This window comes from Halictus rubicundus, chromosome 9 (genome assembly GCF_050948215.1).
Source record: "Halictus rubicundus isolate RS-2024b chromosome 9, iyHalRubi1_principal, whole genome shotgun sequence".
NCBI classification, from domain to species: domain Eukaryota; kingdom Metazoa; phylum Arthropoda; class Insecta; order Hymenoptera; family Halictidae; genus Halictus; species Halictus rubicundus.
This window is the reverse complement of record NC_135157.1, coordinates 2,392,442-2,416,914: the sequence shown is the minus strand read 5'-3', so window position 1 is coordinate 2,416,914 and position 24,473 is coordinate 2,392,442. Positions and strand designations below refer to the sequence as shown.

The window sequence follows — 24,473 nt, the reverse complement described above, 5'->3', positions numbered from 1 at the left end:
CCCGCTGCTTAAGCTTTGTAAGAGGAAATATTATTTACAGCGGTTGCATTAAAAATAACCTATAGTTAGGATACTCTTACATTACTTCAGGACTTAATAAGTAATTTGAATCCATAAACAGCGAACATCCAGTTTATTTAACTACAAATCCATTGTATATCTACTAAACGTATAAACGTGTGTGACCCGGTAGATCGTTTTAAGATGCACACAATCGTTATTTAAAAAATCACTAAAAATCGTTGGAAATCAAGTGCAATGAAAAATAGTTTACTGTAAAAACGATGATAAGCATCAACAATAGTAACGCAAGTCTTCAAACCAAGAGATCATAAACATTTCATTTCGTGCAATAAAACATCAATCCCTGTTCTGAATAAACAACACTTCAACTTTGACCCTGATCGTTAGAAGAGATTAGACGCTATTTTACAGACAGTTCGTACGAAATTAATGACAATGACATCTTCACGGACATTCGGGAGTAACCCAAAGTAGCTGAAAGTAGCCAGACTAGCCTGCCTTCATCAATTTCAGAGCTTAGGATGATCTTGTCGTTGCAAATAACATGCGCAATTGGCCAAGACTCGTGGAGTTACGGGTAACCGGGTAGCTCGGAGGAAAATCAGAAGTCCTCATTAGGTATTCTGAGGTCAGAGGGTTGCGACGAGGGTGTCCAGCATCCCTTTCGTCTTGTTCCGAAGGACCGAGCAACCCGCCTAAGACCGGACATTTCAATGAACCCTGGCAAACGCGTGGGTTTAAACCGCTGACCACGGCGCGTCCTGGTCAGCAGCTTCCTCGATCAAATTGCGCATGTCCTCGCGACTATTTCCGGGACACGGGATAACGACGATCGATCGATCCTCGCCCCGCTATGAACCTCCACCGTGCCGGCTTCTTTCACTTTCAACGAACAATGTCCAAGACGACGCTAGTGTAACGGACCCAATTACAATGCGGGGACCAGTTACTGTACCTATATTAATTATACCTTTTTTTTTTAAAGCATAATGAATATTTAAAAAAAAGAGATATATAACATATGTCAACAGATATATAAACTAATATATTATATAATTGACACACTACTACTACTACCCCTATTACAACACTACTACTTATATACAGTGATTTCTCTATATATGTCGCCGAGGCCTGGATGATAAACGTCGCGAAGAGAAGAGCTTCGAGCCCTTTGCACTAAGATTTTGTACACGCATGTATGGGAATTTGGAGCAATATGTTATTTTTTTGTGAAGTAAAAATAATAAAAATTACAGGAGTTAATAGTTAATAGTTCTCTTTTATAGAGTGTGTTTGAAAAACATGTGACGAACAAAAAAAACATGAATTTTAGAATTTGTCGATGAGGACATTAGATTAGACATTAGACATTTCTGAGGAGCATATTCGTCATTGCATACTTTTTCATTTTCATGCGGGATTCAATGCAACGGTAACAACAAAGAAAATTTGCGATGTTTATGGGGATGTATTGAAGGTCAACAAGTGTCAACGTCGGTTCAGAAGGTTTGCTGCTGGTGATTATGATGTTTCTGACAGGCCTCAAAATGGGCAACCAGTTGAATTTGATAATGACACTCTAAAACCTCTAGTGGAAGCTGATCCAAAATTAAGTAAACAAAAATTATCGAGAAGCCTTGAGTCCACATGGTCAACTATACAAAGGCACCTACACGAAATGAGAAAGGCATATAGGCAAGGAAAATGGGTACGGCATCAATTATCTGAGACCAACAAGAATATTCGTCGATCAATTTGCACTTCATTGCTATCCAGATTTCGTAGAGATCCATTTCTTAACAGAATCGTTACCGGAGATGAAAAATGGATCCTTTATGATAACATAAAGCGTTCCAAGCAATGGCTTTCTGCAAATCAAACCGCAATATCAACCCCTAAACCTAGCTTATCACTTAGAAAGGTGTTACCGTGCATTTGGTGGGACTGTCGTGGCATAATTCACTTTGAGTTGTTGAAACCTGGAGAAACAGTTACTGCTGAGTTGTATTGTCAGCAATTACAACGGCTGTATTCAGAACTATTGAAAAAGAGGGCATCTTTAGTCCACAGAAAAGGTGTAATACTGCAAATTGACAATGCCCGGCCCCGTACAGCGAAACTCACCCAGGAAAAAATCAAAGGATTGCAATGGAAAGTTTTACCGCACCCCCCGTACTCACCGGATATTGCTTCCTCTGATTATCATCTATTCAGATCTCTGGAGCATTATTTATGAAATAAAACATTCACTTATGTAGAAGATGTAATGAGGCACCTTGAGTCATATTTTTCTTCACGATCCGGATTTTCCGATCTGGATTTTTATGAGAGGGGGATTGAAAATTTGCAGGAAAGATGGCAAACTGTCCTTGATAATGATGGAGATTATATAATAAATTTAGAAATAAAAACATGAATTTACTACAAAGTATGTTTTAGATTTAAAAATAATTGATTACTTATGGGCTCCCCTAATATGTTGCTAAGAGCTTCAAAATAAAAAAATAGTTAAAAACAAACGAGCCTTATCATCACTGGATTAGCATTATCTCATCGATGTTTTCTTCACTCGCTATCCATCTCTATACGCAACGCTATCAACGAAAGATCAAGTTTACTGGTCAATAGTGTCGCGCCGTGTTCCTCGTCTCACGCGACGCAAACAGGGGAAAACAGTGTTTAGAACGCCGGAAACAGGACGCTGGATGAATGGCGAAGCTGATAAACGAATAATCGAGGGGAATAAGTGGTATTACGTATTGAGCGGGCCATAAAACTTTCTTTTTCCCAGGGAGACGACCCTCTGGCAACCCGCCACATCAATTTTCTCGAATTAGCGAAATGATTTCCCGGAAAACTTTCCGCGCTTCGCGTCCACGGTCACTTTCTCTCCCCTATAAATCTATCTCCCCAGCCGAAAGACTCCGATTGGCCGACGAGTTCGCGGGGTGCTTTCACCCCCCTCCCCCGCCGTTTCCCTCCCTTGCAGGATCCAGCCGCTAAAATTCGATCGGGCTTCGAATCGTCGTCGAAATAATCTGACGGAGAAACGAATTACCGCGTCTGATTGGAACGAACTCGACCAGACGCTCATCGCGCGTTGTTAACAAACTTCGTTAACGAAGTATGGGGGAGATGGGCCGAGGCATGTTTTTTAAAACGACCATAGAGCGTGACCAACCACGACTCGGTAAGCTATGATGCACGAAATATACGCTCTGCGCTCGATTCGCCACTCTGAAGCATTGTTTGAAGTTGCATTGCAACTGGAGACAATTTCTGTGTTACGAAATTGGTTTGCACTTTTCCCACGCATTTTTCTTTAAATAACAAACTATATAGCAATCGGCAATTTACGTGTTAAGGAGCAATAGAATAATAGCTTTAAATTCATTAAGTTGCACAATTTTTATTATAATATGATCTTCAAGAAAAAAATTTATGGCTTCCTGTATACGCGTCTTTATAATTTCAATTATCGTGAATTCAAAATTTTGAAATTGGCCATTTGTTCGTAATAGGTTTAATCGTCAAAATCAATTATACTTTTGCGGACAGTTTTTATATATCTTGAAGTTGCTGTTTTTTTTTTTTTTGCTTTGTATGGCGCACTCAATTTCAATTCTTCTTTATCGAATGAGGTACTAAATTCCTGTCCCATGTTATAGTTTAATTTTGTAGACGCGCAATAAAAAATAGCTAGTTGCGCATACATCTAATGGAAAATGTTATTAGCACGACTCAACGAAGCGGCGCTTAACAGTAATGTTCGAAGGACACGCATAAAACGGAGGAAAGTGTTCGCTATGAAAGAGATTCTAGGTTGGATGAAATTCCTCCGGTTCTAGTGTTAAAATGGCTTTGCGTGCATAAGGTTAATTTGCTGATGAACTTCTATATTCTGGATACAGTTTTCATCAGGTAAATGCGTAGCTCCAGTAAATTCCTCGTATCATGAAACTTTCTGTGCAAAATGATATTTTGCAGCTTTACTTCTTCCCGCGTTGCAATTTCCGCTCGCCAATTGCGCCAGAACCAAAGGTAAGATAAGAATTGCGAGAAACAGAAGAAATAGCACGAAACTCAATATCGCAAATAATTTTATCGATTCTAGAATAGTAGAAAAATTGCTGTAAAATCTTATATGATAGAAATAAAATGTGAATCACTTTAATAATTGTCACTGAAAATATTGTTGTTTATTTTACAAACGCTAAAAACAGGTTTTGTAACCAGACAAGCTTTGTATACAAAATGACAGAAAACTCTTGTATAAACTTCAATTTGTTACCTCTGCGAACCAACTTACAATTTGTAGAAGAATGTATACAGTAGATAAGTCTCGACATAGTCAGACACACCAGTAAGACTCTTCAAAGGAGAATAACTTTTGAAAAATTGGGTCGAATAACTTGAGTTTTTCTGAGAAGTTAGAACAATCGGCTCATTAAATGACGTGTAAAAGAAATTTTGAAAAAATTACAAAGGATGCTTTTTATAATTTTTTCTTTTTGTTTGGACTATATTAAAACTTTGAAACATATGTTGTGTGAATGTGTCATACACATTCCGAAAATTTTATCAAAATTGATTGATGCAGAAACAAACGATGGACATGTATGGCCACATAAAATGAATTGTAAAAATCAACATTAGATATTTTCTCCATAGTTCTGATCAATTGCAAATTAATGAAAAATAAACAAATAAAGCCGATGAGATCTACCAAGAAATCCTATTGTGTTATACTTTCTGTATCCTATAATTTATAAAAAGATATACGAAATATACATTCAGTTAACGACAACGAAGAATGAGAAAAGTTTCATTTAAGTGTTTAAGGTAATGGTTGAAGTGAACCTTAATTAGAGAATTGGCTTACACAGTTGTCGTCTGATTGAAGAGAAAACTAACAGTATCAATAAATGTTTATATCTTTAATTAAAAAATTGAGGATAAAATAAGAATTAAGCATTGAAATTTTGAAGCCTGCACCAAAAAGTATTTTTTACGATTTCGCGAACAACATAGCACATCGTAAGGTCGGGAGAAAGGTAAACTCATTAGCCAAATTGATTAACTCCAAAAAATGGAAAATAGAAAAAATTAATGAAGTAGAATATGTTCATTCTTTCCATGTATTTGATTCAGTGATATCAGACGATTAAGAAAATTTGTTCCAAGCGTGAAAAGTGAAGCAATATTGTCAGAGAAATCGCCAAAAACTCAAAAGGTGCTTAACGGAGCGACTTCAGTAGGAAATTAGGGGGCACGTAGTGAGCCACCGATGTAAAAGAATACTTCAAACTCTTTCTTCGGGGTCGGCGTTCCCCGTGCTCAGCGGAAACAAACCCCAAAAAATATTGCCGTTATTTGTCTTCGGCGTGGCACAAGTTCCGCCTCAATCGCGTCCGTGTTCCACTTGGCTCGGCTTTAAAACTTCATTTCCCGGCATTCGTTTCCTCGGCCGTTGTTCCTGGCCGAGATCGAGTAGCGGGAATACGTCTGCGAGAGGAGCTCGCGTCCCCCGTCTCTTTATCTTAGACCCGATCGGGTCCGTAAGAGAGTTCCCGGTTGTTTCCCGGATGGGAACCACGACCACCGGCGATCACGGTTCATTTCGTCCTGCTCCCACGATCCTGCGGCTCAGGACTCCATGCACGCCCCCCTCTCTCTCTCTCTCTCCCTCTCCCTGCCTCTCTTTTTCCCTCCTTGGCTGTACTGCTCAGCCGTCCGGTTAGCCATCTTCTCGGTGAAAAAAGAGAAAATAACCGATACACGGTCGTACGATCCCATAAAAATCACGCTCTCCTTTCCCTTTCCTTTCTCCCCCCACCTGCGATGGATTATTGACTTTGCGTTTGTCGGAGACGGAGTCACAGCCGGGATCTTCCTATCTGTCGCGAGATGCCACCCTCTCTCAATCTATCGTCGTTTTTTTCGCAGATTGGGGCCACATGGGTCGCGGATTGGCCAGAGATTCGCCGAAAATCGGAACTTTTGCCACGCGAATCGACTCGGACATCTTCATCGCATCCGCCAACCGGATTATCTCTACGCAGTCTTCTTGTAATAGATTGGCCTGCGATGAGCTTGTCGGATGATTCTGTATGATTCGATTAGCTCGTTCCTAGTTGTGCATGGTCTTTCTCTGGTATAGGGCGGACAATTTCGATCAATTCCCTTTTAATAGATCCCGTACATGGATGATACCCATCTTCTTAGAAATGAAAATTAATTAAAATTTAGATTAAATTAATTAAAATTAATTAATGAGAATTAATTAAATTCTTTCTTTCATAGACCAAGTTCACCCTTTCGCAAATCGAACTCGAACTGTCGATCACTCGTTGACAACACTTGTCGGTGACTCGAGAATAAGATAACACAGGTCGATCTTCTTAATCTGATCATTGTTTAGTTTCACTTTTCTCTTGTCTCGTTTTTACTCATATCACAAATGTGTAAAATTCACAGTCTACTTATAATATTTTATTTGAACCGATTCGTACAGAGGTATAACAGACGTCATTTCAAAATCTATCTAATATTTATATATGCATTTATAAATTTACATTTCGCCACAGATTTCGTATTTATATATTATATATGTATGGGGTAACCACGAACGTAAAATTGGAATTAAAGATAAGAAATTATAGAATAATATTTCAACGAAGTCTAATGTTAGAATTTGTAAGGAACAGACTGCGGGTCTTTATGCAAAATAAAAGTATGGTATCTCAATCGCCACAAACAGGTTTAGTGAAGAAATATATTCTTATTTTATTGTTCTTTTATTTCTGCTGATAAAAATGAAGTGGATTCTCATTTCTTCTATATTCAAGTCTACGTATTACATCACACTGAAAAATATACAGAAAATTGGCTTTGTGTAGAACGTTGGAAAAGCTACAATGAAGATGTGGAGGAAAAGACTGGCAGACAACGAACTGAATGTAGCTTTCATTGCTTTTGGAACCATTGTCCGTGCCAGAATTGAAAAAATGAACTTGGTTACTTTGCGATGAATGCGCGAGTGGTACTAAATGTGCCTGAAACAGTAAATTTAAAATTCTGAGTTGAAATAACGAATTCTTGCTGAATTCTACACGTCGCAAATTTTTAAAAATCTTCAGTCAAAATGACGCGTTCTAGTGTTTCTAATTTACGATTATTCAGATCGTAAAAATGCATCCATGAGGAATTATTCAACAAATTTATTTCTTCGGGTATATATTATTTAAAAAATAGTTAAATATTTGACTAGGCACATTCACGTTATTTTTACAAACTAATGTAAAATAGTCACTATTAGTGCTGCGCAAACCTAGTGTTAATAGCAAAACTTGCGACAAAAAAATGTGACAAAATTTGTGACAGAAAGGGCCCAGGGTTTCAATCCGGCAAACATAATTTTCATGTTTCTTCAAGTCACTGTTCTGTAATTGTCACACGGCCATTTTACATTCATTGTACAATCCTTTCAGAATGCAGCTAGACGTGTATAGCTTTGAATGTCAAAAGTCGGCGTGCACTTGAAGAAGACAAGAAGAGGCGTTACGTATTCTCTTTATTCTTCTCTTCGTCACGAGACAAAGCTAAGACACAGAAGTGGAACACGTGCGAATGAAATCGCGAAGTCCGAATATGCGAGCACCATATTGTGTAAGTATTTATTAATTTATTCTGGATAAGATAATTGGTAAAAGTTAATTATTTGTCGTTTCGTTTTATTTGATGTTTTACCATTGAGTCTTAAGTTGCGAAAATGAGGGATGGATGAAGATTAAACCGACCGCGTAACCTTTGATCGCACTCAATTCTTGAGGTTGGTGATTGTATATAGAATATTCTCATCGAACGCATGTTGGAAGGAGATGAAAATCGAACGGGAGGAGACCGTTGGATCGCGCGTTTGAAGGCAGAGCACTTTGCCCGGTTGGGACAAAAGTTTGCGCTTAAATGATGAAACCAAAGCCGCATCGTGTCGCGTCGCGTCACGTTGCATCGGCTCGACGCATGGAAACGGCGAGCGGGTGCAGTAACAGCGACTGGAAGCCAAATTGGAAGCCGAGGCAGCAGCAGCAGTAGCAGTATGGCCCGAAAACTAGCAGCGGCGACGGACAAGCGTGCAGACGGTCAGACACACGGGGCTAGAAGCTCTAAAATCTCTTGCGTCCGGTAAAACGCGCACATGCGAGAGCTCAGGGGATGGGGTACGCTGTAACGTCCGCCAGAACATAGACCGTTCGCGACTAAACGAGCAGAAAGCCAAAGGAAAGCCGCGTTTGGCTAGTATTCGAGGCGCTACCGTTACGGGTTTAATTACTCTCTTCATAGAGACACTAAACATTCGACTGTCTGTGAGGTGGCCAGCGAAACGGACTCGACCGGAGCGCGCGTGCGCTCCGTCTGTCACAGAGACGATAATTACGGTCGCAAAGCTCTGGCTTCTATCGATGCTTTTATAACCGTAATGTTGCCAGTCTAATTCCGAGGTTGATCGACTTTCGCTCAATTGCGTTCCAGGCTCGCTCGACGGATTAAGCACGACTCGGCTGGTAAACTCGCGTTAAAAATTGAGCCCAGTTCCCTGCCATTCGATTCCCCATTGGCGAGCATTATCGCGTAATTGCGCGGTCCGTAAAAATAAATTAACCGTAGAAATGTCATAGGATGCACGATGTGGATAAATTTTTCATTAGAAGCGACGGATTCTATCGATTAAATTGCAAGCTCGCAAAAACGTTTGATGTCATGATCTTTGAGCTAAGTAATTTTTGAACGTGTTTCAACCATTGAAATCGATGGTTACCGAATCGATAACGATAAGTGCACCGCAAAGTAGGAGTAATTTATTTATTGAATCAAAAGCTGAATAGTTGAGATTAATCGAAATTATCGAACTCAATTGGCACAGAAGTTAATTTTCAATCCAGAGGACAATTGTGTCTGTCACTTGCGGCTAACTCATAGATTAGAGTGTTAAATTGATGAACACTGGTAATTCGGTCGGGGCAGTTTGGAATTGTATAAGGAGTTGCATAAAAAAAGTTAGAATCAAGTATTAACAATTCGAAAAATAGCTTCAATTCCAACTAAAGACCATTAGAAGAAAAATTCAGATGATAACAGCAAAGGAACTTTTGAGTTTCGTGATGGAAAACCGTTCAGTTATAATTAATTTGATAAGCGAATAATCACAGTATAAAACTATTAATCCGTTCCGACGATCTCATAGCTCATTGACGATACTTAGAATAAAATACAGCTTCAAGACAGCGAAAAGACATTAAACGAGTTCAAATTCTTGTTTTATTTTCGATTTATTAAAATTCTTAAAAGAAGGAATACATTTTCATTGATCTTCTGATTCATGCGATTAATTTACAAAATTTTTATTTTGCATAAAGATCCATAATCTGTTTATTATATTGTTAAAAATATTCCTGTAGATAGTTATTCCAGAGGCGTCAGTTTTTCTATTGTTCTGAATGAGACAATAATTAATTCGAATTAATCACCAGAAACTGAGAAGATTGACTGACGATTCTGACACTCTGGGTCACACCAGACCCAGACACTAAAATCCACAAGATAAAAGCCCTTTTAAAGTCATTACAGGGTGCTCGGACAATCGTGAACGGTGCGCAACAATTATATCGCCTTCGCCGGCAAGAATCATTTGCGCAACGGGTCCGAGGCTGTTCCAATATGCCAGCAGCTTTCTTGAATTTTCCGTGTCGCTGTACGAGCGACAAAGAGTCCCTAATCCGAGGAAATTTTGCGTTCCGAGCGAAATCCTCCAGCGGAGAAAACGGAAGGAACAGAGAAAGTAAAGACAAACGAAAGCCGGCACTCGGTTGCTTATAAAGCCGTCTGCAAAACAATGTGGCCCGTCTTTTAAAGGGGACAGAGCCGAGCCACACCGTTCCAGCGGGCCGGCGAGCTTCCCCTCCCCCGCATCATCGTCCCGTTTTAATTAGCTTTACCGGTCGGTAAACAATAAGCCCTTATTTCGGATGAATTAGTTTCCAACAATTCCACCAACTGGTTGGCGCGACCGCGAGCAGCTTCTTTCATTCCGCGCGGATTTTCGCGTCTCGCATCGTAACGAGTTTCACGTAATACCATCTTGCGCTCGTGGTTCGCTGGAATTTCAGCGACTCGAACGCTTTTGTTCAGCTCTCTGTGTCGCGGGAACGGGCATCGAGTGATGTCCATACCGTTTTCGCGGGCAAGATATTACAGTGATGCCTGGATATATGGCCACGGGTAGAAACGCGCGGGAACCCGAAAATATCGGGTCGAGTTAGGACGGGTCGGGAATTTTATTCGGGATTGGGACGGGTTCAGGAAACTTTCGCGATTCTCAAATATATCACGAATCCCGAATATTCTCGGGAGTTCCAATATATTAAAAAATCCCGAAATTTTTGAGAACCCGTCTCAAGGGGAGGACCCGTCTCAACCCGTCCCGACCATCGGGTACATCTAGTCACCAGCCATCCTCGCCGATTGGAAATGATCGCTTCCAGCCTGCTCTGATACAAGCTAAGTGTTCCTATTTCACGTGTAGGCACGCGTGAAATACAAGACATGTAGACGTTGTGTCCCATTTTTTGACCAAATATTTGCCCTTGTGCCAGCTATCAGACTAAACAATTAAAGATACAAGAAGAGAAATACACTGTATCTTCTTATAACACAGTATGTACCTTTAATAGTTTACCTTATAGTTTAAAACTGTAGAGGCGATTCAAGCATGGCAATCTCTCACTTACAGCTTGTTAAAATGATTAAAGTAAGAATGAAACGGTTATCTGTCTCCAGTATCTTGCAATCGACGCAGGCAATTTTTATTCTGCATAAGGATCCGCAGTCGAATCATTAACAAAATCTTTGGAAAAGCAGAACATGACTAGGCCGAACAACATTATCCGATCCTAAAAGTGGCGAAAGGATGTAATTTCGTCGACGTGCCCAAGAAATCAGCAGAGTCGAGGGTGTTGTAATAACACAAGGATCATTAATCTTGTCCATTTGAGGACACTTCCACTCGGAGAGTTCTCACCGGAAGTAACTGGCGGTGGCGTTCGGGTAACCGCGATTCAGACGTACTCGCGAGGATGACGATCGATCTCCGGGTAAACCGGGTTCGACGGGCGGGTACGAATCCGAGAATCCGCTACGAAAGGAATATTCAAGCGTAGGATCGCGAGCAGAAGGATACGTCGCGTCGCGCGGGAGGCAAATCCGAGCGGGAACGGGAAGAGGAAGAGGAAGACCGAGGAGAAGGAGCATCCGCAGCTTATAGCGGCGCGAGACGCTCATCTGCATTTCAAATCGGCCCACCAAGATTTCCGCGCGCGCGCGCGCCCCGCTCCATAGGGCCAGGCAGCACACACGCAGGTGTATACAGGGTGGACCACCTGACGCGATCACCTCGATCATTTTCGCTATCAATTTCGGATCGATCGAAATTCCTTTTGTTACGGATGGTATAATAATGCACGGTTAAATTTATATCGGTTCAGGTGCCAGCAGTTAAATTCTCGAGCGCAGGACATCTTTTCTCTCAAGAACTAACTGACCACGGCTTGACAACGTGAATCGGTATAACGAGCGAATGCGAGATAGACGTAGAACGTCTTAAAAAGGGCATAGAAAAAATCGAGCACACCCAACTCCTCTTTTACATGATTTTGAAATAACACGGTCCAAAAAAAAAGGATACGTAAATATGTATATACAGTGGATCCAGAAAGTATTCGATAAATTGTCGATGCTTATACACTTATGATTTTGTTAAAATAAATGGTAATAATCCTGGTCTCATTTTGAAGCTTCAGACTTCTACTTTTATTAATCGTCATTTATTTTTGCCTAAGACAATTTCGCACCACGTGACAGATGGAAAACTGAAGACATGTTTCTTTTGAAAATGCTACCAATTGAAGCGTCTTTAAAAACATTGAAAAATTTTTTTCATACTCGAATCTTCCGTGAATTTGAAGATTGAAGTCTCCCCTTTAAAATGACATACAAAATTTGGTGTACAATTTTTTTAATCATTTCATTAAGGTTTAATTGAAAGGTGTACAGCTAACTATACATACAGTACACCAAACACACACACACACACATATCCTCAACTTCATCCTTGTTTTTGTTCCATGAAACAGTGAAAAAAATCGTTGTAAAGAGGAGACTTCAATCTTCAAATTTGTGGAAGACTTATTCATGAAAAAAATTTATTTTTTTTACAGAGGTTTCAAGTCAGCATCCTTTAGGAAAAATGAGTCTTTAGTTTCTTATCTGCTACATCATGTAAAACTATCTTAGAGGAAAATGAATAATGGTGTGCGAATGTAGGATCTTCAAGATTTAAACTGAGTCCAAGCTATATGATCGTTTTTTTACAAAATTACAACAGGTTAAATATCATCAAGAACTCAGAACTCATACACAGAACTCAGAACTCAGAACTTATACAGTTAAGTTTTCATTGCTTCTTCTGCATGCTGTTTTTTACACGGGTTTTTGAGGAACACATTTACCGTGTAAAAAAAGAGTTGGGCGTATCATCACTTTGAAGGTTCTTCGAAATCGTATTTTACGTGGTAAAAACGCAGTGCGGTGAAATACGCGGCAATAACGAAAATGATAGAGCTGGTCACGTTAGGTGGTCCACCCTGTAGACAAGCGCCGGAACGGAATGCGATACGATGGATCCGAGACCGCCACTTTACCTTGCGACGTTCTTCCGCGCGACGGAATCGAACGCGCGTGAATTTACGATAAGCGGACGACAAACCAGCCGGCCGGAAGTCGAGCTGGTTCCTGGCTTGTCCACACCACAGTGCGACAAATAGGCTCTGTCGATTTTCCGAGACCGAGATTGGAAACCGATTTAGTTAGATAAACTCCTAAAATTCAAAAACCGGTTTCATATTTTGAAGAACTGGTTTTAGATGTTCGAAGTAACTGATGAGGACAAATTCATTATCTAATTAGCAACATTCACGGTTACACGTCCAACAAAGTCTCCTTAAAGTTATAGTCTACATACAGGGTGAGCCAGTAAAAACTACTATCTAAAATAAGTTGATATCTATTAGTTGTATCAAAAATCTTTTTAACAAATTATGAAGCATTTTAAGGGACGCATCGAATGAGTACAATTTAATTGCTTTATACCGCATTTTTTCTGAGATATCAAAGTGACCCTGAGTCTTTTCAAAGTGAACACACCTTTTTTAATACCACAACATTGCCGATGGAAGGACGAATTCAACTACCTGTATTATGATCACCTTAAGTTGACCTTGAAAAAATCTTTGAAAAAACTTAAGGTCACCTTGATATCCCAGAAAAAATGAGATATAAAAAATCAAAGTGTACTCTTTCAATGCGTCCCTTAAAATGCTACATAATTCATTAAAAATTTTTTTACACAACCAATAGATATCGAGTTATTTTAGATAGTAGTTCTTACTGACTCACGCTGTATATACTGGATCATTGAATTTGTCTTGATATCGCCGACGATGCTATACAAGTAATAAATGTAGACATAATGCTGTAATCACAGCGGCAGACGTAATATAACATTACATTGATTTAGAAAATATAATTATAAAAAATTTTAAATAAACATCCTACTACTTATTTTCACATTTCCAAACGAGAGTTAGCCGGCAATCGCACGTCAACAAATCGCAATAAAGAAGTCTACAAAATCTATCTATTTAATAACAAATTAGGATCTCTTTCCTTAAATGATGAAACAAATAATTGTATATCTTTCATCAATTGATACATCTTTGTATATCATTTAATCCGTTGACTGCCTTGTCACTAGTGTTGCCGTAAAAATCCCCTCTGAGGAAATACATGACGTCACGTTTCAGGAACTGTTGCATCATTGTATCAATAGTGGGGGTAACCAGTGACGTCACGATCTATACTGTAAGGTCGTGAGATGGTCCCTCTGCACTAATCACGCCATCGCTATCAGGCTTAGACTACACTATAGCTTCGAGACGTCACTCTGACTATAGTATGTCTCTCACTATTTTTTCTTCAATTCCCTCGATCTGGTAGCGCTGTCTGTCACCCGTATTCGGTTGATTTATTCTATACAATTTTGCTTTCAATCGTATAGAAGAGTTGAAAAATTAATTATCACCAGAAATCTTATCTGCTCAATTCTAGTTTTATCAAGTTGGTTGCTTCGATTTTACCCAATTGTTATGGTCGCTGAGCGTGCGATCATTGTGTGAAAAGAGTTAAAACGAAATCGTTTAGAAGTTGTGAATATCGTGGGGAACGTGCATATGCATCCTCGCCACACTATGGCGGCCGGCAGACCGGATTACGCTTTCCTGTCCGCCGATTAAACCGCGTGGAAATTCTATCAAGGGACAGACAAATGGCCGCGCTCTCCTAGCCGGCGAATACATGACGTTAATTAGCAGAGCTGGCGGAAGAAGAGCTTGCGATACGGGAAACGGATAGCGGGGTATAATGAACATACCTTGCCGACTCCGGTTAGCTCTTTCACGCCTATCCTCCGCAGTAGAGCCGGCGGAGCGGGCGGCGGCGACTTGAGAAGCAAAGCTGCGTATCCATTCGGGAAGATCGGCAAATCGTCCGAGATGATGTTCTCGTCGCCGGAGCGACGTCGACGGTGCGGGCTCGACGAGAGGTTCAACTTCTGCGCTGCTCTGTAAACCAAACACATTCTCACTGTAGTAGGATCGGTTACTTCTTCTGCAGGCGAATGAACATCCACCAGTAAATGAACATAATTCGTATTAACCTTATCGCTACGGCAGTGTGCTCCGCTGAACGGGCCACCGTGCTGTCGGAGTAGCGGTACTGAACGGAGCACTGCGCCGGAAAATGTGCAAAAAACATCGCGGGGCTCAAGGTCAAGTGGTATCACGCTGACGTCGTCGTCTATAGGCGACGCACAGTGGGCAGTTTGGATAAAATCGGATTCAAAATCAAGGAACGTTCGATAGGAATGAGGTAGAGCGATGAAATCTTTTTTAAATGAAAGCTGCAACTTTGTAGAATATGGGAAAAATAGAGAGATTGTGGTACGAACGTTTGTTAACCTCGAGAAAATTCGTTAAACGCGCACAAATTCAAGAAAATTTTAGTTTTTCCAATACCACGCGCGGAAAAATTTTTTTTTAACATGCTATACATCATTTCCCATAGATTTTTTCACGCTGATTTCAAATCTGGTCGCAAAATTTGTCTACGACCTCAGGATTTTGCAAAAAATAGATTTTTGTGACAAAATCTAATGAAGTCATTTTTTCGTTGAAATGATTGGATGGTAATAATCTCCCTATTTTCCCATATTCTACAAAGTTTCAGCTTTCATTTAAAAAAAATTTCATCGCTCTACCTCATTCCTATCGAAGGTTCCTTGATTTTGAATCGGATTTTGTCCAAATTGTCCACTGTGCGACGCTTATACACACACAGGTCGTCACGCGGATGTCGTCTATAGGCGACGCTCGTAGCGAAAGGGTTAAGGGGGGCTTCTCGTGTAACTACAGTAAAAACTAGTGATTTCTAAAAATTTTTTTTAGAATAACTATTGCATATATGGAATAAATATTGGAATATATTTCTGGGATGTAAACAGATAGTCTTGAAGTACAAATGGTTCTTTTATACATCAATTCTTCTTATTATTTATTATATAATATACAAGAATCCTCGAAACTAGGTACGCGCTGTACGCCAACAATTGCCTACACTGCTGAAACTGGTACGAAGACTTGCATATTGTAAATAGACAGCGGATTTTATGCATTTATGACAAACAGTAAAACTATTAGAAGAATTTAAAAATACTGGTATGTTATTTTCAACCTATTAAACATATTAACAAAAAGAAATCATTTCACTCCAGTTTGTTGCAATTCAGGCAGAAAATTTTTATTTTGTATGCAGATCCGCTGTGTAATTATAAAATAAATAAGATGAATGGAACTAAAAAGAAAATACTTGTACTTCAGGGCAATCTGTTTATGTTTCTTGCGATTGATGCAGAGAAATTATATATTGCATACAAATCCGCAGTTTAGTCATAACACTGGCACGCGAAAGCATCTGTCAAAATAACCTACAAAGACAATATCTGATAAAAATGGCCAGCCAGAAGATTGTGGAAAATTAACTCTCGAAAATAACCCACAAAGTATTATAAATCCAAATATTCACTTCGTTGCTCCAATGTGGTCTATTTCAATAAGTAAATGTGGAATATATTCAATGTGATTAAAAGACTTTTTTCAGGTTCATAATTTCTTAGAAAAAGTAGGAAGATTATCTACATGTCGAGAACAACAAAATAGAATTTATTTTGGGTTTCGAGGGAATTAATAGCATACATATTTAGTAGATGCTGTTCGAAATCTTCGTCACGAAAAATCTAATTAAACGATCGCGTGGGCGGAGAGAAGACCAGGGTACCGGGGCCACCGAAATTCTTCAATATCCGGCAGAATCCGTGGCTCGGGGTTAAGAGACACCGGCGCACATGCAACCTCGCGTGTATGATAAACTTTTTATAGCGTGGAATCCAATATCAGTCGGGAGACAAGGCGACAGGAGGCGAGCCGGGACAGAAACGAGGAACAGCGCTTAAATCTCAGGAGAACGAAGAACATAGACGAGACCGTTCGTTCGTTCGTTCGTTCGTTCGTTGGTTCCTTCGTCTCAAACGCTTCCTGCGATACCTATCTCTACAGATACGGGACCAACGGTAGGAAAGGGTCGCAGGATTCCGGAAGGTATGTGTCTCGAGGGTGACTGCTGGGTGACATACTCCGCGGGGCAGGCCGGTAATCAGCGAAGGTAATGTGCCGGAACCCCGTACGCGACAGGGTACCGCGTTTAAATGGGTGCTGGTCGAGGGTGTGGGACGCAACGAGGGACCCGCGGGGATGGGGATAGGGGTAGAGAGAGGGTGAAGAGGTGTAACAGTGGGACCATCGAGGCTCACTTTTGGCGGGGACAGAGGACGTTCCAGGGGCTCGGTCGCCCTAACTTCTCCAGCCCTCGGGCCTCGTTAACCCACGCTCTGTGAAATTGGAAATACCAACGAGAGAGCGAGCGGGCCGAGTCGCGCGAGAGAGTCTGCTCTCTCTCTCTCTCTCTCTCTCTCTCTCTTTCTCTGTCTCTCGGCACCTCTTTTCGCTCCGATACGGCGCGAGCCAGCCCTCTCGTTTTGCGGCGTGCGCGAGCAAGCTTTTGCGACCACCGTGGCGGGGCGTCATAAAAAATAGAAAGGGCCGAGGACAGGGGGACACGGTCCGGTTATCAACGTTCCCCGGCGCCTGCATCGTCCACACGACTTCCGGCCGCATTACGGCCGAATAATCCGCCTCGTTCCCAGCGAGCAACCGTGGGCCTCGGCTAATAGGCTCGCGACGACCGCTATGCGAGCAGATACTCGGCTGCCAGGTCTGGAAGCTGCGTGACACTTTTTCTGTTTTTAACGAGGATCTCGCTAGGAGGATCGTGCTGGATGAAACATTCGCTGAAGCGAATCGGTTGGTTCAGACTGTTATGCATACAGACTGTGGTATACGCGGGCGCGAGGTGATTCTATGTGTAAAATAAGTAAAATGAACGAATAACATTTTTGCGGTTCATGCTTCGTTTTCGAGAAAACCGAGTCTGAAAACTAGAAAGTTACGCGTGCTGAATAGGAGGCGGCTGACGCGTCTGAGCATGGCCAACCAATTCTACTTCTCGCGAATGCTAAGACACGCGAGTGCGTCGAACTATATACAAGTTTCTTGATTGTATTATGGTGGATATTTTTTTGGTCGTTTACATTCATCATTTATAAAACTACCATCTTTATTTTTTAGTTTTATTTCCAGCATCAACGAACAGTGCGTTCGTTTACCATCGCACTTTGATCGAAAATCATATAATTCTACCGCCAGTATGTTCACTTCTCCACTAATATGAAAAGAATACATGGCAATCGATTAACATTGAAGTAAATTGTATTTAAAGTTAAAATTAATACTAATCATAACACGGCTGGTCCAATGAACGGTTCCACAATTTTATTTCATAATTATTGAAATTATGAAGATGCTCCTATTAGAAAATTATCAAAAAAATTTCTTCCTTCAAGCATATATTGTTATAAAAATTACAAGAAGTCTAAATAAATTCAGTCTTGTCATTTTTTTAATACAAGGTATACCAATCACGTTTTGTACTCGGTATAGTTAGTGTTAAATATCTGGATATTAAATAAGAACTGGAGGCAGGACCTCAAATATCAGATTTACATTTTAAAATTGTGTACAAAAAACTATAATGTTATTTCTAAATGAAAAGACTCATTACTAAACTACGGATCTTTATGCAAAATAAAAATTTTCTGCATCAATTACGAAAGATAGGAGGCAAATAAAAAGTTCTTTTTCTCTTTGGCGATTTTAAAAAGTTGCAAATAGTGCATCGATGCTGCTACGTTTTCCTAATGGTTTTCAAGTTTTAAATTGCTCCTGCTCATTTTTCAAAATCATAAAATACTCATTACATTTACATTCTAAAATCGAAAATTGCATACGCTGCAGCCTGATAGTAATAAAAGTGATCGATACTGATTTGTTGATAGCCTTCCATCAACGAGAGTTCACGGAGTGATGGCGTTGGTGCCGAAAATCGCTCGTTTCACAAATAGCAAATCACCGACCCCCTTCCCATCGGATTCAGTGCGGACCGCAGGATCGTCACGCTATCCGATATCCTCCTGTTCGTCGAGATCCTGACTTTTATGCCCGCTATAATTATTTGAACACCCCGTTTCGGCAGCGCGCCGCGATTTTACGAACCGGAACATCAACGCGCGAATCATTGAACGGATTCGCGAATGGTCGACGAACACGCGTACGTTTTTGCCGAGCGGCACCGGTTTTTAGTTACACCTGACGCCGAACAGTGGCGACAATCGGTGAAATCCTTAAATTAATATCTCCTGTTTCAAAGTGAATTGTCAAGATGTATTACAATGAAATATTAGGTGTATGAAAAACATTTTATTTCCTCCAGTTTCCCAATGAGATTACTTTAAATTGAAATATTTTACCGTCGTTTAGCGTGTATATACTGTTGGTTTCCAAAATTCTAAAACGCCACTGATGCACATAACCTTCTCTATGGTTAACGAGTATAATTGAAAAAAGACAAATTCGCTCATTTTTTCGGAATTCAGATTAAACGCTATTTTACCGCGATTTCTAGCTTGGTAGAAAAACTGAAGTCATTTGGTCCACTTATAAAAAAGTTATTCTGATTCAGAGCGAGTGCCATCAACTGTGGGAGTGACTGTAAGTAGATCCAAAGACGTTTTAGGTTTCACTTTTGGCAAGGATTTTTTCGTTTCTCGCGTGCTTGATTTTCGTTCGCGAGTTCGGTTTTCGAAATCGTGTCGCGCCGATACGAAAGCGACGAAAATCTTCCGAGCGGAATAATTGGCGGCAGTTCTTGGATGACCAATCGATCGGTCCCAGAGGGAGCCGAGCGAATGCGAGAAACTTATTTTGCTCGGTCAAATATTTAAACGACGAAAGTAAGTTCCAGCTGGAGGGAAACTTCGGATACTTTGCGATAGCCAGACGCCAGAGTCAACAGCGCGATCGAGAAAATGTAGTTGGCGGAAAGTACGTTCATGCGACATTTTTCTCGTCCGGTTGGCGAGTCTACTTAATCAATTCTCTTAATATTTATCCCGTTCCGCGAACGACGAGAGCGAGAACAAGAGAGAGAAAGAGAGAGGGAGAGAGAGAAAAGCTGCGAAAAATTCCTGCAACGGAGAAGCCGGCTACGTTACATCTTTGCCAACTCGATACGTTTTCCTCGGCGAAGTAATTTCGTTGAAGAATCGATTCGTCTATGGGAAAGTAATACTTGTAATCGAGAATAACCTCGTAAAGACCGGTAGAAGAGTGCCAATCGAGTGCCCGAGATGGAACGAGCCCCGCAGGGATATTGTTCGCTCGTAACTCAAGAGAATATTTATTGAAAACACGTAGAACGCTTTATTCGATATACTCGTTGTTCGTGTCGGATAGATCGTTAACTCGAGCTCTCGAGTGTTATACATAGAGCGAACTTCAACGCGGAACTAACAACCATTCGGACGATCTTGTATTGCCGGTTCGATCGGTTGACGCTAGCGGAACGTTTTCCAGCGAGAGAGGAATAATGTTAGGCGAACGGGGCCGGCGCGAGAAGGATAGTTTGTTTCGAGGAAAAAATAAGTCGGTTCTTTCATCTCGCGCAATGCTTCGGGAATCCGAAAACGAAGTGGCGGATTCGAGAGACCCAGGTGCGCGTCGCGCAAACGCAATCTACGTATCAATCACTAGGAGCAGATGCGTTCTGGGAGTCTCGCGCGTTCTCAATCTTCGGCGAAAGGTCATTTTCCTAGGTACCTACGATCGGTAATCACCTGCGATACCGTAAATAAAAAGGAAAAGACAATGCCAGAAATAGGCCAATTTTGGACCTGATTGCACGCGAGTATTTTTTATGAAACACGATTCTGACGTCTTCAGAAAAGACATCATTATTTTTCTTGGAAAATGTGGGAAAGTTTTCAAAAATAAATTTGAACTTCGAAATATTTATCGTTAACAAAACTCACGTTACTAATCACCATTGGCTTCTTCGGATGGCGATGATTAGACAACGGAGTTTATGCATTTGTGACCAAAATCAGTAGATCTAACACAGCAAAAACAACAGAAGAATTTAAAAATATTGTTTTATTCTTTGCAACCCAATAAACATATCAAGGAAGAAAATAAATTTCTATTTCACCCCAGTTTGTTGCAATTCAGGTAGAAAATATGTTTATTTTGCATAAAGATACGCTGTCTAGTGATGATGTGTTGGTGATATAATTACTCAGAAATTAAACAAATTCAGTCAATTCTCCATCGTATGCAAAAATTACAAATTTTCCATATTTACAATAGCAAACACTGCTGGAATTAAATAGTTGTCAGAAAGTAAATACTATTACTAGCGAATTTCACACTATTACTAGCCAGCGTTTTTATTGCAGATAATAAATATTAGAAAATGTCTGGAAGAGAAAAAAGCAATACTGTTTTTTACAAGCAACGTAATGGCGTATGTAATTTTCTGCACTACGTTTATTAGAAATTAAGGTGACCTCTAATTCTTTAATACATTTTTATCTAACATGAAAGCGTGTATCAGTACAAATTAAAAATAACATAAATTAGTAATTGATTATAGTTATTAAAAAAAAAATAGTAATAATAATTACGAAAATTATTAACACTACGATTCGCCCCGAATTCTGTGCACGTAGCGCATTCGCAAAAAAGAGAGAGATCAATCGGGCGCTTTCCAAGAGCAAAATAGTTAGCAGACGATCAGATGAGTTGTCAACCGTTAATCCACGGACGCCAGGCTCGACACCGCAATTAATAGCTCACGTGTCGATCGTTTGCATCGCTTGTCGAATCGTCCGATCAGACGGATCGCTCTCGATCGACAGAGCGGGAAAGTATTCCGAAACAATAGTTGTCATCGGGCGTCGAATCGCGTTGCTTAAACGTAGGCCGGTGCGCGCGGTGGCGTGGCCGGGCATCGATTCCGAGCGGGGCCGACAAAGCGAATGAGTTACAAGGCATTAAAACGACGGCGCCAGCCGTTGCAAAAATGTTCTCGTGTAATCGGATTTGGTGCGGCATCGATCACCAGCCCGTTGACCGTGTCTCGACATTGACGGACTTCGTCAGGGCCGGTGTCGTCGCTGCGATCATAAATTTCCCGCACGGCCACCCCCGTTCCTTCGTCCGGCGTTTTATTTTTTATTTAGCGACCAAAGGTATCGAGAGCAGAAAGGGGGGGGGGCAGGCGCGGCGCGGCGCGACGGTGGCACGTTCTCGCGCGCTCGTAATTCGCACGGAAATTACACGCTTAATTCGCGATGTTATTTACGAGCCGAGCGGACACTCGCGCCCTCGGCCTCGAACCCTCTGCCCCCGTCGTCCACCCCATGGCCCGCGCACCCTCACCCCCATCATTGCTTGGCAACTCGCCACGTATCTCGGCTTAATCAAGGAAATTATGGCGCGAAGCGCTTTAAACGTCGGCCGCCGTTAGTAAGGTCGCATATCTCCTGCTCCGACGCGTCTGATACCGCGCCCGGCAGGAATTAAAAACTTCGGGAAAGATGTGAGCACGCGAGCTCTTCCAGCCACAACCAAGAATATGTTTTCATTTTTTCCGAGAGCCAGATATATATATTGAATCTCACGTGCTTTCACTTCCGAGTTATTCCTCTGATCTTCTGAATCTGAACCCTCTTGATCCGAGAATGAAATCCTGCGGGAACACATTCTAAAATCGATTCGAAGGTCCCTATTGCAATCAAGTGAATTTGATTAAAGTAGACGGTCGGGTTCTATCGCGAAGTGCAATATTCCCCGCTTTAATTTGAGCCATCCAAATTTCGAAAATGGCTGAGGGAACACTATTCTAAAATCAGCTAGAATGTTCCTCTTAAAATAGAACGAATTTTGTCAAAATTAAACTTAAATTGACCTTATCATAAAGTGTAATGTTCCTTCATCACTTTCAGTTTTCGGAAGTTCCAAGATTCCAACGGGAACATATTCTGACATTAACTCGAAAGTTCCTCTTGAAATCAAGAGAATTTTGTGAAAGTTGAACATCGTAATTTTTCAACTTCATCTTGTCTTCCTACTGTGTTTAAAATGCAACGTTCCTTCTTTAATTTGAGCCCTCGGAAGTTCAAAAATTTCAATGCAAATACATTCTAAAATGGAGCGAATTTTGTAAAAGTTGCCGGTAGTGTTTTTCCAATTTTTCAATTTGATCTCGTCTTTCCCTTTAAACCTAAGTATCCCGATAGGTTTTAGTGATAGAAGAAAATGTTTGACTCAGGGGGGCAATTATTGTGATAGAAGAGATTTTATTCTCAAAGTCATATTTTCCGAAATTTCAAGGTGATTATCATTCTTTTCAGATGAGATAACATATTTTGATCATAACTAATAAAAGAGCAAAGTCAAGCCACGTACAATATATTGACTTTCAGAAGAATTATTCTTCAGAAGAATACACGCAATATTTAGGTGTGTTGTAGCTCATTGCAGCGTTAACCAATTTTTGTGAAATTTTCAGAACGTAAATAATTGACACAAATCTACAAAACGTACTGTTTAAATTTTCAATATGGGCCCAATTTAAAAAAGTTATGAGAAACAACTTTTAGTATTTTATTTACAATTTTTTCAAAATTTCTTTTCTCGCGTGTGGTAAACTAATTGTTCACACTTCTCAAAAAAATCCAAGTCGTATGATCCAATATTAAAAATGTTATCGTCTTTGTAAGATTGTTCGAATATTATACGCAAGCGAGTGTAAATCTCGTATTCTACAATTTAGGTAATGCATGAACGCAATTTTTTTGAACTTGTGACATGCGGCGTTTTTCCTTAGTGCCACAGCCACTTCCCAAAGTCTGTTCTCTCTGGTCTCTTTCGTGGAGCCTTTATCAGAGCATGTCGGACCGAGTCAGACGACGCAACGTCAACGACGAGCTTTCTCGCCCGACCGATGGGAACTGATTAAAATAATTGAGAACTGCTTTGACTTCATAAATTAAGGGGGCCGCCGTCGACTTCGCGACTCCTTATCGTACGCCGTGCTTTCAACATGGACACGCCCGCGGAAAAAGATTCTGATAGACTTATGGGAAGCACGTGCGAGGCGAGAACTCCGGGGACGCGAGGAGATTCAATGACCGGATCAATTAAAATTAATTAACTCCCCGAGTTATGACACCGGGCCGTACTCGCTATGTCGGAGTCAGCCAACGCGGAATTTTCTACTGTTATTGCTGACGTGTAGCATTCGCGGTACGTTAAATATGGTTGTAGTTGCTATTGTGAATGAGGTGATCATTTATTTGTACTCCGATTGAATGCGCATGGGTACCATTGTTTTGAATTATGTAGCTCTGGATTAGCTGGTAACTAATGTGAAATAGACAGTTGTGCCTGACAAGCTGCCGTGATAGCTCAAAATTAATCAATTCAGTGACTGATGAATCTACTCACTATTTTGTATTTGGATTTGATGTTCGAAGCGACGTTAGACAATGGAAAATTTATTTAGAAAATTTCTGTATATGAAAGTCGACGTTGACTATCTATTCGTGTTCGCTGTTTTATCATTTCATTTGAATTAGACGAGTGAAGTGTAAATATATTTAGAAATCAAACGACTTTATCCTAAAGATATAAAAGTATCAAGGTACAGGTTTTGTACCATCATAAGCCATCACTTTATTTAGAATTTTTATATTAATAGAGTCTGAT

General features: G+C 40.6%; 1 protein-coding gene across 1 annotated transcript in view; it reads right to left on the bottom strand.

Annotated features, from left to right (window-relative positions):
• The window catches only part of LOC143357173 (uncharacterized), a 605,892-nt gene that overhangs the window by 238,397 nt on the left and 343,022 nt on the right, over positions 1 to 24,473 (bottom strand). Inside the window, exon 5 of the mRNA XM_076793456.1 lies at positions 14,570 to 14,759. Within this exon, the coding sequence (XP_076649571.1) occupies positions 14,570 to 14,759 (190 nt within the window). The remainder of the gene's footprint in view (positions 1 to 14,569; positions 14,760 to 24,473) is intronic.